This window comes from Rhea americana, unplaced genomic scaffold (genome assembly GCF_003343005.1).
Source record: "Rhea americana isolate MKP2758 unplaced genomic scaffold, rheAme1 scaffold_123, whole genome shotgun sequence".
Taxonomy (NCBI): domain Eukaryota; kingdom Metazoa; phylum Chordata; class Aves; order Rheiformes; family Rheidae; genus Rhea; species Rhea americana.
In genome coordinates this window covers 2,736,846-2,753,212 of record NW_028185295.1, presented here as the reverse complement: position 1 = coordinate 2,753,212, position 16,367 = coordinate 2,736,846, and the positions used below count along the sequence as shown (strand labels likewise).

The 16,367-nt window shown below is 47.6% G+C and overlaps 1 protein-coding gene across 1 annotated transcript in view; it reads right to left on the bottom strand.

Annotated features, from left to right (window-relative positions):
• Nucleotides 1-15,500, bottom strand: part of GALNT14 (polypeptide N-acetylgalactosaminyltransferase 14) — a 135,811-nt gene extending 120,311 nt beyond the window's left edge. The window contains exon 1 of the mRNA XM_085325815.1: nucleotides 15,294-15,500. Coding sequence (XP_085181941.1) covers nucleotides 15,294-15,419 — 126 coding nt within the window. The 5' untranslated portion in view covers nucleotides 15,420-15,500. The remainder of the gene's footprint in view (nucleotides 1-15,293) is intronic.
• Between the last annotated feature and the right edge of the window lie 867 nt (nucleotides 15,501-16,367).

Genomic DNA, 16,367 nt, shown 5'->3' with positions numbered 1-16,367 from the left:
GTATCCAGATAGCCCAGGATGGATCAGGGTCCTTCTACAATAAGTGGATGCTGCTTTCAGCTCAAAAAGTTGCATCAACCCATCGCTGTAGTACCCTGTAGCACTCCCTCATTTGCAGCACTATCGAGTATAGTCCTCRTCTAAGTCACATGAGTATAACCCCATCTTACTCAGTACACCATCCTTGTTCATGTCCYCTAGCTTCAGGGACAAGGAGGAACACTTACCACTTCAGCACTTCTTTGTCCCTATGTTGTTCATTCCAGTGGAAATTTCTGCCTTACAGAAAAACAGTGACACAGTTCGGCCCATCAGAATTACCACCTCCTTCAGTAGCAAGATGTCTAACTCCAGGTCCCCATCTCAACGTACCACACAGCAGGCTGAAGTAGGGTCATCTAGACTCCGGACATGAGCAGCAGATGCAATCCAGGCCTGATCAAAAGTATCTGAATTAGTAAGAGCTTACTCAGCTTCCTTTTTCAACTTTCTTCTCTTTGGCACGTCCTCAGAGTCACCCCAAACCATCTCTGCCGCAGCTTATATCCGTGACTTCTCATCCCATCCTTGCTGACTAAAGAGARTAAAAGGAGAAGCTGTATGTACAGTAACACTGTGTTACACATTTGTATAGAAGCCCTCCAGCTTCTTTCCTTTAGAGTGAATATGCCATGTTCTCTTAACCTCTCCGCAAGGGGCTTATTGCCCTTCTCATTTCATGGCTCTGAACATTTCCCTGTGTATTTTGTTTGCTTTAAAAAAAAGGCCCTCACTTAAGAGACCTAGAAAAAAAAGGAGATGGGCAAACAGGAGAGATTTAACTCTGCCTTTGAATCTCCTAGCTAGAGGGGCTTCTCATGCTATTCAATGTAGCATTTGTGATTTAATCATCAACATAATGCTATTGCAAATAAGCAGCAGACAGCAGAGCCTGCGGGAGTAAATAGTCTCTCTAACAGCATGAATATTAAGGGCACTTAACAGCCCTTGTAATCACACTGTGGCTCCTATGCAAAAGCACAGCCAGGCAACGCTACTGAAGGCRCTAAACCAAGCTGCCAGATTATAAAACTTTGCAGTGCTCCTTAACATGGCATCTGAAATCAGCACCATTTGCAGAAAAGTGAACTTAAAGTTCTCAGTGCTTTCTTCTCACCCCGCTGCACAGTTCAGAGACGTTCTTAAGCAAGTACCTGCCTTTGAGTGCATGCATAAACCTCAATCTATAAGGCAAAAGCCCGTAAGCATGTGCTTATATCCCACTGAAGTTCTGCACTGCCTGAGTTTTTAGTGGTCTTTTGGTCAATGGAGCTTAAGCTTTAATGCTTTGATGAACTGGGTGTCTTTAAAGCCTGCTTCAGTCAAAACTGGCCCTGTATGGAAACTGAGTACTGTAATACCGAGGAAACACTAAAACCTTGAATAAATTAATCTCCACATCCCTATGCCTGCGTAAAATGCACTGGAAAAGAATTATCAGGGAAAAAAAAAATCCTAAGCAGTATATTAATTTAGTTGCTCCTCAGAAATTGGGAAATACCACATTTTTCATGTCAAATATTAGCCTGTTCTCAATGAAAAAAGTATCTCTGACTTTTACTCTTTAAAGGTTTTATTTTTTATTGGAAAATATTATTCTGAAAAAATTCTGATGATTTTGATACAGAAATGATCAGTTGTCTATCACAGCCTGCTGCAACAAAATGACTATGAAATACCATTCAAGTTGTGAATGACACTCAAAGCCTTGAAATATTGTTTCTGGAAATCAGGAAAAAAGTGGGAATCCATATGCTTTAGCTTTCTAGTACAGTAGAGGTTGCTAGTTCTACCTGAAGATGGAGAAAACATCTTTAGACCTAATCTCGTATTCAAGAAGAGAGATGTTGGCTTGCCCAAGGCCATACACGCAATCAGTGTCAGGACCAAACTGGTGTTAATACCAGGAGATTTGGACTCCTAGATACATCAAAGATTAGTTTAGTCCAATTCATATTTATGTAGAGAAATTCAGGATAACTGTTCAGCTGTGAGATTATGTACACACATTTCTGCTGGACTAACACCCACATCTCTAGGTGCTCCAACAGTGCSCTGTTCTGATCTCAACAATTATCTCCGTCTCTGCATAAGATGGAATGGAAATAACTAGCTGGTACCTCATTCACATCTTTAATTATTTAGCTTATATTGATATAAAATTAATTGAAGCAGAATAATTTTTTATTCCAAATAAAGGTATCCATAAGCAGGTACCACAGAGATAAAAAGGTGCAAATTACAGTTTAATTTCCAGCTAATGCACAGATAAACCTTTGTGCTAAATCTGTATGTCCTACTGCATCTAAGGTAAGTGCATTTACACAAGCTTCTGCCCCATTTTAACAAATTCAGTCCAAATAAAGTAAGTTTTGGTTAAATAGCAGAGGTCCCTCAGTTCTGGGCTGCATTTCATTTACAGTGTCAGTATTTGGCCACTACAYCGTAAGCAAGACAGCAGACCTGATAAACGAAGGGCGGAACAAAGCATTGAAAGTGGAGAAAGCCTCTTCTACTGAACACGAGTTGTGACTGCTGAGGAATGTTGACCATATTTCATCTCTCAGAAGTCTGCGCCCTTGAGTGCTAATACATTTTCCTTCTGCTTTATACAGACTAGTAGAGCTGGTGGATGCAAAGGCCAAATTGGAACTGACTTTCTTTTTCTGATGCTTCCATAAAGAGGAAAGAATGTCTCACCTTTCTGAGCCTCATGTTGCCCCAGGTAAAAAAAACATTACAGCCCATCTTAATGACCTTCCTTGGCATTCAAATGCCTGCCAGAACTCACTCRGTCCTTGCAAAGCAGAAAAAGTGCTTTTATATTTATGTTTAATTTTGGAAACATCATATTTCTTGAGTACACTGGATGCCTCCAAGAGATAACTTGTTGAGGAAATATTCCATATCTGTGCTCATTAAGGCAGGCCAAGTCCATAGCAGAAGCTGGGATTGCCAGTGTCTGACTTTTCTCATTATCAGCTTCTCTTTTATGCCACTTGTAAGTTTAATTTCAAATTTCCGATATTTCATTTGAAAATTTCCTGGCTGGTTTTCTACTGCAAGGGGATTCAGGGTTGGGCAGAGAGAACCAGACTCTTCTTTCAAATAACAAGACTAGGGAAATAAACTGTTTTGCTCCTATTACGAAATCATGGTGACCTTTTTGAGATGTCCCTTCTTCTCCAAGCTTTGGGGCAGGAACTTAAAATTTGGCAGATAGCAGCCTTTCTATTTGGCTTGGATATTTTACTTTTCCTCTGAAAAATGTTGCCAAACTTTGCAGAGTGAGAAGCCTTTAGAAAGCCTAATTTTACAGGAATGCACAAAGCATCTTAGGAACAAAGCAGCTAAAATCTCAGCAGATTTCAAGCCCTTTGTAGGCTTGATCTTCTCACCATTTCTAGTGCTGACCAAACCCTTCCCACATCACCCCCACAGCTGTACTGCCATCCTCAGTCTTACATGGGGGAGGAACAACTGTACATTTTCTGGGTGTCCTAGCTGAAAATCTGGGTACTAACTTGCTGGAGAGCTGACTGCACCCAGCCATCTGCTAAAATCAGCTCTCAGGTCTGGAGAAAACACTAAGTTCCAGTATTCAGCTCTGGTCCTCACACTTTAAGGGACTCCAAGGTAGCAGGCATCTCAGCTTTGGCAACTTCAATTCATTCCCTCAGTTGCTCACCTCTGCAACGGAGACATACGCCCTTATTTACCCAGAGAGCTGTGCAAATACATTTATTACTGCTTGCAAAGCACTTGGCCTTCGGAGCATTGAATGCCAAAAAAACGCTGCRAGGAACTAAATACTGTTCTCCTGTGTGTGCTGTTAACGGGCTCCAGGGTCAACAGACAGCAGAAGGAATGAAATAAAACGGTTCCTTTTATTGGAACAGAGGCCTCCAGCACACTGCGTGGACGCTCTGGTACATAACTGCATCAGCAAAGCTTCACATCACGCCTGCTTGAAGGGGCTAAATTAAAGCTGCGACAGGTATACCAGTATCGCCCAGCTTTAGCACGCTCTACTYTGAAACCTTAGTCCTACTCTTTAAACACATGGTACAGTATTTTTGTGTGTGTCATTACTTAACTAAATGGAAAAAATGTCAAGATCTGAACTAAAGAAAGAAAGGCAAATTGATTTTCCGTCTGACGGCTACAGAATTTCAGTGCAGAACCGCTACTAATGGCTTCCCACGACTCACGCCGCGTGTTCCCCGCAGAAAGCCGACGTCCCTCGCTCCACACCACCCCAAGCGGGACAAGTCGCCCCGCAGAGCACCTGGCCCCGCCAAAGYCGTCTCCACCCGCGCCGGAGCTGCATGGCACCGCGGCGGGCCGGCGCTTGCTGCGGCCCCAGGCCCAGCTCTTAATGTTTGCAAGAGATCTAAACCAGATGATCTTCCTGCAGGATCGGATGGTGCTTTACAAAGCATTTCATAATACCGCGAGGAACAGGCCATATGTAGCCTACATGCTGTACATGGTTCAACTCTTATTGTTAATATGGATAGTCATTCATTCTGATTTTAGTCACARGACCAGATGGCTAGTTAATGCATATTTGAATCTCTCTTTCCAAATTATCCCATATTATCGCTCGAGAAAATGCAAAGGGCATTAAAAATGCAATGGCTCTATCTCATACCTCCCCCACTCCCTCCTGGTCTAACTCCTGCAGAAATGCAGAATCACGGGAAATGACAACTTCCCTTTCAGCTTGGTTCTTGGACTTTGGACCAAATACCATTTTCCGTGGCACTCCTGYGTTTTCATGTTGCCCACTGGGTTTTTGTTAGCCAGCAGGCACTGACAGGGAGCTCTCCTAAGGCAAACTCAAGAGTTTCAAGTTACAACTGGGCAAGGTCAAAGCACAAAGGGGCTTTAGTGCCCTGGAGCCTTCATAAATATCACCCAAGACAGTTTAAACAGTAGATCTCAACCCAAATTCTCTGCAGTTCCCTCCTTTGGCAAAAGCCTAAGCAGCATATGAATGAAGTGTGAAGGGTAAACTTTTCCAAGTTTTACAAGGTGGAAGTGCTGAGGGTGGTGATAATTTTGCAAACACGCTCAGGAAGAAGCGGGCCTGGTTTTCCATCTGGGTTGTAATGTCTGCTGCTTGCTCCAAAGGGAAGCACAAGTTTGCACAGTTCAGTGCTCACTGCTCGGGGAGCCTATAAACAGATTGGAAGTGGCTCCTGNGGGTGGGCGGGAAAAGCTTTCTTCACTTTTTCCACAGGAAAAACTAAACTACTTTGCCTTGTATGTCATAGACTGTATGAGTATATGAGTATCCTTCCATCCTAAAGGACYCAGAACCTATAAGGGATAGCTTAGTGGAAGAATGTTTCAAAAATAAATGCTTTTATCTATATATATATATGTATGTATGTATGTATATACACACACACACACACACATATATATATATACAGAAGCCATCAGAGACTTGCGTGTTTAAAGGGATCCTATGCCAGGCAGCACTAGCCAGATTATTTAAAAGAGAATAATTAGTTCATTTAAAAAAACTCCATATAGACAAAGCTRGAAAGAAAGGGGCAGGAGAAAACAGTGGTGCTCAGGAGCAGGAGCCAAGTTCTTTTCTCACTGTCATCTGCATAGACCTGGAAGAACTTAAGTGAAGCCAGAAGACTCTCACTGGATTTGCCAAGGGGAGGCAAACTGACCCAAGCCATTGAAAATGAGCCTGCTGTCACCTGCCACTCTCTGACTTTTATTTCCTCTGTCACACCTAACTACAATTAACTACAAATTAATTACATGAAAAAAAAACGTGCAGCACAAGGAGGCTGCAAACTATGTCTGTGCCCCGAACATACTTTTGTCTTATTTGTGAGCCGTGAGCCTCAATAATGCGTTATGAGGTGTGTTTGTAATTGTCTGATGCCCACAGTGGTCCTTGAAAAGGAAATGGTGTGTGTCTAAATGCAGACAAAGCATATTTAGAAAGCCAGGACAAAGCAGCCTTGGTCTCCTTCCTTTGGCCAAATTACATCCTTTAGACTTATTCCTTCAGTGGCTTTAAAAAAAATAATAATAATCCGTCTCAATTTTCTTGGCTCTGCGAACAATATTTAGAGAATAGAAGGTGATTTCAGAGCTCATTTGTTTTTGCAGTATACAAGCCCTGTTCTCCTCGTATCACTTTCCAATCAGTTTTATTGTTGGCATTTCCAACTAGAAAACTGAGGAGAGAAAAGAGTAAAGCCCTCAGCTGCACTTGAAATAGAGAAGGAAAAAAAAAAAAAAGAAAAAAAATCAATCTTTCCCTTGTCTTTCAGCCTGATCTGAAAATGAACCTATTTTGTTTCTGAGTCAATTGTCTCCTGGCACTGTACTTCCCACTATTGCTGAGGTCCTTTTCGAGATGAGATGCAATGATTAGCTGACTCCCTTCTCCAAATAATACTACAAAGCTGGAGCTCAAGTTGGTTTGTGGTAAATCGTGACTAATTTCTGCCTCTATACAGCAAGGTGCGATGCGGGGCTTAGCRCAAGGGGGTCCCCAGTAGCAGAGCAGTGCCCTCAGCAGGTCTCTGCCCCCAACCCCGGTCCCCCTTTGCACACATTCACTCCCACCTTGGTGCGCACGGAGAAGCCAGCGATAAATTAACACATCCGCTCCCGAAACGCTTCTCCATGCAATGCAAAGGACTGCGCAGCTCTCTTATTCTGTAAAGGCTGCTGCAAGGGTTAATTAAGGTTTATAAGGAGCTTTGATATAGCTGGATGAAAGCAAACTATTAGTATTACTAATGCGGCCTTGATAAATAAAGCAGTGAACTCCTGATGAACCTGTCGCCACTGATCATTTTCTGAACRCATACGTTAACGATGATAAATTCCTCCTTCCCGCACACGTGCTCCACGGGAAGGGACACAGAGCTTCGACGTGCAGAGCTCCGCGCGCCGGCACGGGGAGCCGGTGCAGCAGCCGTGCTCGTCCGGCTCTCAGCTTGCTCCGACTGCCTCCTTCCCCCTCGTGCCGCAGGAGCGGCTGCCACGATCTGCTTCTGCCACCTCGTTTGAGAGGAGCTCGGGGCTGGCTGGCCGAAGCCATGTCCCCATTCGCGCCCTGGGGACCTCTCGTGAGCCCTCGTGCAGCACATGCTGAGGCAGAGCTGCCAGCACTGGGATCGTGGTGGGGCGACCGGGAAAGAAACCCCTATGGCAGCATTAGCATCTGCTGCACAAGAGGGGTTATAAGTATAATTCGGTTTTAAGCTGAGTTTGCCCCAACAAATATGAAAATACATACAAATGATGGAGCAGTACTGATTTATATCAGCAAAAGATTGGGCTCAAGATCTCCTTCTCAGCTAACTCTTCCTCTAACACTGACTCCTGCTGAGATTTTGGAACCAAATGGGGAAGAGGAGTGGGAAATCAATTTAATTGCAGCTTAGTAAGCAACTGTGCTAAGTGTTGCTGGCAAAATGTGAACATTTCCCTGTGAGAAAAGGAGGGGAGGGAATGGCTTTTTCATTGCACAGGAAAGTGGACTGAGAGCAAATTCCCCCAACTATCATCTGTTTTTCACCCCTTCCTTCTTTAAACAGGAGGAAGCCAGCAAGAAACACACAGTTAAATGCCAGCCATCTCCCGCTCATGCTACTCCAATTAATAGTCAATCCACTGCACTCTTTGTTGGTACCCGGCACGTAATTACCATTTCACGCAAAGCGTCTTTCTTAAACAGATCCTACTTTTCCTTTCTCCACGGATACATCCCCGTAATTGGCTTTATTGCACCAAATGCTGGGTTGTCCTTGCAGAAGGGAAATGGTTACAACTATGTTTCTCTTTCACAGCTGCAGTACCTTGCTTTTGCATTTCTATGCCTTTCTCATGCTTTCTTTTCCAGTGGCAGAGACTGGAGCTAACACACACACGCACACACACACACAAGTACCAAACTGGCATCCTGTGGGCTGTGGTTGCTGTCAACTCCAATATCATCCGCAGCTCTTGTACGTGTAATTTAGTTGCACATGTGCTCATGGGAAAGGTTGGGATGTTTTAATCAAAAAATAACCAGAGAGAAAAAAAAAAAGAAAGATAAGCTCAGCCAGTCATGTGCTAAATGCACATGTAATGTACACACAATGTGTAGCACTGCACAGGCATCCTGACACCACATCAAGCACTAACCCCTCTGGACACACAAAGCAAATGGAAACAGTCCCATCGATTTTAACAGGCGAGTTGTGACCCCATATTATTGGAAAGGCTGCATATTTCTGAGGTTGTCCCTCAGGACTACGCTGAAGTGGGTCTCTTCAGAGTTCAGGATCTGAAATTCAAAACCCATCACAGCTGGCACCTTCTGCAGATTGCTGCAAGCCCTCAGTCACATGATGTGCCCCAGCAGCAATTTCCAAGCAGCTCTCCTATATCTGGAAAGGTGTCATTCTCTTATTTACATCCTGAGTAAACACCACTCATGTGTGTTTATCCAAGAAAAACACTGGACTCAAAATTCTACTGGAAACTTGTATTCTGCTACCTGTGCCCAAGGACAGAAATGCCATGCCCGCATCTATATGGGCACGTAAGATTGTGTTATGTGCAATTCTGATGCTCCAACTACAATCCTTCAAGTCTCTGTGCTTGTCTGTCTTACGCCTTCCTTTCCATGACTGTGTGCCTGCAAAACCACAAATGGCTCAACAGCCCCTACCGTATGTTGTCTGCCTAGGGCTCCATTCCTACGACAAACTACTGAGCTGGAGGAGGAAAAGAAAAACTTTAACTAAATCCCAATAATGTAAATGCTCCACAGACCTGCCTTCCCCAACCACATAATCCTTATTCTGTAGGCATCCGATGTGCAAAATTCCCCGTGACTGAGGGGAGGTGCAGATCACACTGCAGAACCAGAATCAAGAGATGTCTGGAAGACACAAAATGAAACAAACCCAGACAAAATGTTCCCTGAGTCCTGATTACATCAAAATATATCAGGAAGAAAATCTCTTATGGAAAGGAAGAGGGAGGAAGGGAAGATAGCCTCTTTTTTTTTTTTTTTTTTTTTTGAGTAAATAATCCATCTCTGTATATACATGAAATGATGAAAGGACAAATAGGAAAATATATCTTCCCAGATAAGCAGCACCTTTTTCAAGTGTTGAGACACTTCACAACATATATGCCATATCTAAGATACTGAATGAAGCAGCAACACTTCAAATACAAATGATCTTGTATGGACACAGACCTCACCTCAGAGACCCTCCAGCCCTAAAACAACATGGGCCCAGACTTCCCAGAGACCTCAACTCCCACTCAGAGTCCTGCACGGTTTCCTAGAAGACATTAACAGACCAGCTTTTTTGAACTTTTTTGCCAAGCCTGTCCTAAGGGTCACCAAGAGTCAGTGTCACCACGCTCAGATGCTCAGAGCTGAGTCTTCCTAAAAAGCCAGCTGCAACGGTGAGAACTCATACCTTACAGACAGACCTAGTTTTAGACCAACGGACAGGGTGAGCACCCCTTCTCCTAGTCACCTAAAGAGGACATGTCACCATGACATATAAACCAGGGAGCAGCTAAAAACAGTTCCTACTGGCAGCATGCAGGGCCTTCTGTTGGGATTTTCCCAGGTGAAGTGGATTATAAAAGAAATCACGACCCTCCAGTACCCTAGGTTGCTACAGCTCACTCCAAGATCAAGACCACCCTTGATATGCTTTTGGCAGCCAGCTCCACAGTAGTCAAATTATTTTTTCTAGAGACTCTAAATTGCTGCCCTAAACATTATGCACTAGGAAGAAACTTGTATTTAGGTGAGCATCTATCCCCCAAGTTAAATCCTGAGATTTTAAACAGGAATGAGCCTCTTTGCCCTGAGGGGAAGATAGTGATAGGGCAGCATAGCATAGGGGATCAGTTCTCAGGTATCCTCTGCGGTCTTGGATTTTTTGAATAACATTTGGGTTTGGGCTGAATACTCCTGACCCAGGCACCTCTCCACTTGGTTTCTCCTCCCACCATACCCATGAGCACAGAAGGCTTCCGTGCACTGAACCACAAGGTGACATGCCAGCAAGCTGATTTTTACTGAGGATATGCGTGAACACAGAGCACACAAAAACAAACAAGTCAGGACAAAAACAAAATATACAAGTCCACCCTGAACATACTGAGCATTTAAAAACAAAAGTCAACTGCCATATGCCTAATGCAAAAGTGGCCGCCTCCTTCTACAACCTTGCACCTTTGAGTAATTCTACAGCTTTGGGACTTTTCAAGCTCTTTCTGTCCTTTCAGAGCAGAAGAAAAAGTGTTTTTCTTCTTCTGACTCTCAACATCTTTTGTCAACGTGATACGTTACCTGCACTGAAATTGTTTAGCTTCTAACTAGCAAAAAAAAGCATAGTTTTTGCACCTCCTCCCTCCATTCCTCTTATGTTTTATAAAGCACCAAGCCATGAATGGTACCCAGATATCCTGATGCTCATCATTTTGTAAAGCAAATAGGTCTTGTTCAATCAATATTTATGCCTCTATCACTCACAGATGCAACACGGAGCTCTAACAGAATGTAATGGGGTGAAATTCATTCATTGTAATTACCAGTGAAAAATTAACAGGGTTTTCATTTACTGCCTATTGTTTCAGCGATATCTCAGAGAGAGCGTTGATGCACAGTCAGTGGATTAATTAAACAACGTGTATAATACAGGCTGCTCACCATTTGTCCATGCCTGCTTTATTAGTCGAGGAGGCTGGGTTTTCTCTGGCTAACTTTGGCGGGACTTCTTGTCTTGCTTAGAGCAATACAAGTGTACAAGGACACAGCCACTCATAGAAAGAGGATGCTCTGTTCAGAAAACCTGTTTCCAAAGCCCACCAGAGGGAAGGTTAGTGCCTGAGAAGTGGCACCCGTTTACTCACCAGCCCTGCTCCRTACCTCTGACCAACCTCCTGACACAAGGACAGATCGGGCAAGCTCTTATCTTCTGTGTTTTCATATCCGTTGCTAAGAACACAGCTAGGAGAGAGCAAATGGATTCTGCCCATCTCCTGCACCATTAATTTGCCAGAGCTATGGACATCCTGCAAAGCCTGTTTTTACTCCGACAAATTTTAGGCATGGACTTCACTGGCAAACTATGCCAGAGAAGTTTCATCTTCTTTCCCATCCTAGACCTATCCCAGCCTCCAGTGAGCATGAGCTAAAGCTGCTATTAAATGGTCTGACTGTCTTTTTGTTCGTGACAGATTTGGCAATTCAATCCTTTAATTGTTAAGATCTGAATTTTTGCAGGATACACAGTTATTTTAATCTGTTAAGTGGCTCTGCTGCTGTAAAAACGACATGAATTTAGTATCTGGAGATTGTCAGCTGAGCTCCAGGTGCTGAATCGTTATGGATGGTGATGATGCAGAAGGAAATGCAGGCTGCTATGGGGAATACAAGTGCAAAGCTGGCAGGCATCTTTTTGCATAGAGGTCAAATCCTGCAGGGTGCTGAGCATCCCTGGCCACTTTGCAGGAAGGGAGGGTATTTAGCATCACCACAGACAGCTCTCATTTCTTCCCAGGATCCATCCCCCAGCTGCATCTGAACACACTCAGAAGGAGCTGTTGCATCTCAAATGCTCATACAAGTCAAGTGTATATTGTCAGGTCACTTTTTTAATGAAAGAAACTTCCCTGTAGCCTTTCTCCTGCAATGCAGCTCGTRTAGGATGCGCTTCCCCTCCAGAGTCTGTCAGCTGTGCTTCAGCCATTCACCAGAGCAAGTGAGCGAGCACGCACGAGGGAATAGAGCAAAACAAAAAAGATTTTAAAAGCAACAAAAAAGGGCTTCTTGCCCCTGCTGCACTCGCTACCGGGCTCCTCACGAACCCCTCACCATGTCACAACTCCACCATACAACTGGCTCACTTTACAGGTATGCTCGCGTCGGTCAGACACAGCTTCCCCATGCGAAGGGGGCCGAGACGAGARGGTGATGGGGGTCGAACCTGCCCCCCTCCAGCCTCCTCGCTAGCCTCAGCCGGGGCAGCCCAGCACGCTGGCTGCAGGGAGCAGAGGCGCCGGCACAAGCCTGGGGAGCCTGCAGAGCCAGCTGCACGTCCTCCTCGCAGATCAGTTGGGGAATTTACTCGTAATTAATCCTGCCTATCAGTTCCTCCCATTATTTCTTAATGTAATTAAGTTATTAATTCCTATGTCTTCTTTCTCCTTCCAAATAAAGGGACAGTAAATGGCCTGGGTGGTGTGGAGGCAGGGGAGGAGGCTGGGCCACGCAGTCGGGCTCAGCGGAGCAGGCGCCGAGCCCCGGTGCTGCCTCGCCGCGCGGTTTCAGGCGAGCAGCCGGGAGCCCAGCTTCTCAAGAAGTTCGAGCAGCTCCAGTTCCTCTGAGTCAATGTGAGCCAGAAGGATTCCAGCTTATCCACCCGGAAAACTGCAGGGGCAGGGGGACAGTGTGCAACTAATTAACGCTCACCAGGGACTTTGAAACCCGCTGGCGAGATTCAGGATTCACCCCATGCCCAGCTTCCCTCAGCAAGCGTAACGGGCTTTCTTTAGGTAAGAAAACGAGAAAACGAGYTACCAGCTCCCTGCGGCTGGTGGCGAGCTCAGGCATCGGTGCCGTCGAGCGCCAGCAGTGGGACACGTGCCACAAGCCCTGCCAAAGGCTAAGGAGATCCTTCTCCGTTCAGCTCGGACAGGAAGAGACATCACCAGCTGGGGCCTAACTAGAAGAGTCCAAAGGTTAAATCCACATGTGGCATGATATATGGTGTGCATATGGCCACAGAAATAAAGCTGGACTGAGAGAGAAGACAGAAGCGAGAAGGGTTGCCAGGAAAGTTGATGTGAATTTGTTCCGTTTCTTTACTACAGTTCACAAAGTTTGCACTGCTGTTAGCAGTCTACTCCTTCCACTTCTGTCTCCTGGAAGCTGCGAGGACAGCAGTAGCTCCTTGTGCTTTCATTGCAAGTAGCCTGTCCTCTGGGCTCAGGGCACAGGACACACTGTCAGGCCTGTCTGTCGGCTGCAGCTTCCCTGGCTTCAGCACCAAACTCAGCTTTGCATCCTTTGAGAGGGGTTAACTGAAGCAACATCATGTCCCTGCTCTCACAACTAGGTTATAATTCATACTACTCAAGAGTAGTTGCCAAAGCCCAAAATGTAATGCATAAAAAAAATGAATCTGTACTCTATGAATCTCAAGGGGCTGCAACTGTTTTGATGGAAAAATCAAAGGAAATGAAGGAGAGGCAATTTTAGCAGTCAAATTGCTGGAGTTACGGCAATTTGGCTGTTGCAACTTCAAAACTTGGGGCCTGATCCTGCATCCTGGAAGATGTTCCCTTTCCATGCAGCGGGAGTCCTGTCAGGCCCATGACAGCATCAGCCATCTGACAGTGAGAGTGGGGAGGGCATTAAATCTGAGCAGTCCCTGTGGCTAGTCAAAGGGGGCTGCAAAAGGAAAAAACAATTCAGCTGCAAGCATTGCTAAACAACAAAAAAAGGTTCATTTGAAGGAGAATACAGTAGATCATGTCAAACACAGGAGTTCTTATACCGTAATTTTTTAAGAATGCAGTTCCAATACAAACCTATTTACACAAAAGCATAGTTCTGGTGAAGAAAGCACTTTTATTCTGCTTTCAGTGACTTATTACCTTCCCCCCCTTAAATAAATAAATAAATAAATAAATGTGTATATGTTAATTTATCTTTTGGCCTGAAATTGCATAGATTCATTCCCCTCTCCTAGAACTGAAAGATTTCTGAAAGCTAGAAGAAAACTATTCAATCATTTTTATTTTAAAAACATGGAAAACCAATAATTCCTTTACATGAAAAATCAAAGCAAGCTTTATGAATTCAGATTCTGTTTTCTGAAACGGTCTTGAATTCATTTTCAGAGGTTATACATCCAAATATATATATAGATAAATAGATATGATAATCTGTGAAGCCCTGGCTAACAGAAACAGTTGTCATAAGTCAGGGGCCAAATGCTTAATTTGGTTTCACTGCAACAAAACCAGGCTAGGGTTCATACCCTTCCCCTCCTGTGATACCATTAATTTCAGCAGACTTCCGTTCTGGACCTGGCCCCTCCACCAAGGGCCTAACCTTGATTCAGTTATTCAAGATTTACAGCAGCATAATCAGGACCAGAATCTGATCCGTATACTTTTAGAAGTTAACCCTCTGGTAAGCTCAGGCAAACTATCAGCCGTTAGAGAAGAAATGATGTGGGAACTCGGTTGAACGTGAACTGCCAGTAACTTTCCTGCTTTTCACATCATTTGGACAGTGAAACTCATTTGTTTCACTTTGTGCTTCCAGCCAGATGCTCTTTGCATTTCTCCCACGCTTTTGCTCCGGTGCAGTCTAGGGGGGTCTCAGACATGACACGAGTGTGCAGTTGTACACGCAGCCTTCTTCCACCGAGACAAACACATCCCGGAAAACGCTTCTACTCGCACTAAGCCCCTGTCCTCAAACACCAGACAATCACAAGGAATATAATGAAAAGCCCTGACGAGCGGTAATTATTTAACCTAGCCAACGTGTCCGCAGCTCTGCCCAGCGGACTCACTGCCATGGCAGACCACCTAAAAGCTGCCTACTCCCGCGGCGCTTCAGCCGGGAGCGTCCTGCCCACCAGAGTAGGACAGCACCGTCCCAATCCCTGCCAGTTTCGGAGGCTTTGGAGATGCTCGCTGGGGAGCACGGCGGCGGCGCGACACCCCTCTGCCCGGCCCAGCGGGCAGGGAGCCGGGGCCAGGCCTGCMCGCCCGTGCCCCGCGCCTCGCGCTCGAGGGGCTCCGCCACCCCCTCCGCTCCCCCGGCGCCTCCAGCCTCGAGCAAAGAAAGCGCTCGCACGCCTTGGTGCCCAGCAAAGTTTGCAAGCGTGGGCTTAAACTCATCCCTCCGCCTGCACCCAGCCGGGGCAGGCGGCTGCCCGGGAAGCCCCGACGGCACCCAGGAGGCTCGGTGCTGCCGCAGGAGCTGCCCGGGCACCGCCGCCGGGACGGGGCCGGGAAGAGGKGGGGGCGGAGGGGCCCGGGACCCCGCAGCCCTGGGGCCGGTGCGGAACCTTAAGGGGAGCGCGGCGGAGGGGATGTAGGGGGGGGTCCCCCCCCCCAAATCGCCGRGGACTGGCGGCGGTGCCGCCCTGCCCGCGGCTGCAGCTGACCCGGAGCGGCGGGGCGGGGGGAGCGCGCCCGGGGCGGCCCCGGCGCCCCCTTACCTGCGGCGTGTGCCCCTCGGCTCCGGCCGCCTCCAGCTGCCTCCGCGCCCCGAAGAAGAGCAGCAGGGCGGCGATCCAGAGCACCCCGAGCAGCGACAGCGCCAGCCGCCGCGTCGGCCGCCTCATCGTCGGGGCTGGGAAAAGTCCGGCCGGGGCGGCGGGAGCGGGGGCAGCGCAGGGGGCCGGCGGCCCTCGCCGGGGCGGGAGGGGGGGGCTGGCGGGGGTCCCCGCGGGGCAGCGGGAGGCCGCGCGGGGACGAGGGGGCTGCTCCGCCCGCCGCGGAGCCGGAGGAGGCGGCGATGCGAGTCCCGGGCTGTGCATGCTCTGCAGGGGAGGAGGAGGAGGAGGAGGAGGAGGAGGAAGAGGAGGCACCGCCGAGGGCGGGGGGAGGGGAAGGGGGGGGGGGGCTGGAGCTGCGGGCTAAGGGGAGCGGGCGAGGTGCCGTGCACGGGCACTCCCGACCGACAGCCACCCCCGGACCGGCGGACACCCCCGGCCGCCCCGCTCCGCCCCGCTGGCCGGTTCTGGCGGAGCAGCGCCCTGCCCCGCACCGGCTCAGGCACCGGCCTCGGCACYGGCCCCGGCTCCGGCCCCGGCTCCCGGCCGCTGACCCCGCGCCGCCGGGCCGGAGCGAGGGGCCGCCGCAAAGTTTGCCCGGCGCCCCCGGCCCGCTCCGGGGCGAGGCGGGGCCGCTGTTTAACAGCGCGCACAGGAGGCTCAGACATGACGGGAAGATTAATTTATCCCATTGAAACAGCAGGGGGAATTCAGGTAGGTGGAATTTAATTACTGGATTTGGAAGAGAAGACGTACGTCTCCAGAGCTGTCAAGAGCACTTAAAAAATAAAATCATAATCATCAACACGGCACAGGGCTGCTGTTGGTATGCCGGCAGTAGCTCGGGACGCAGCAGGAGGCGCAGCTCCGTCAGCGGKCCGACAGCGACGGCCCTCAGCTAGCACCACGGTCCCGAAAGGGCGCTTTCCTTCTGCCCCCCCCCCGGGAGCCCCACGGACACAGCGAGTGGGAATGCCTGTCKGCGTAGGGCAGCCAAGTACGGCAGCAGGACGTGGG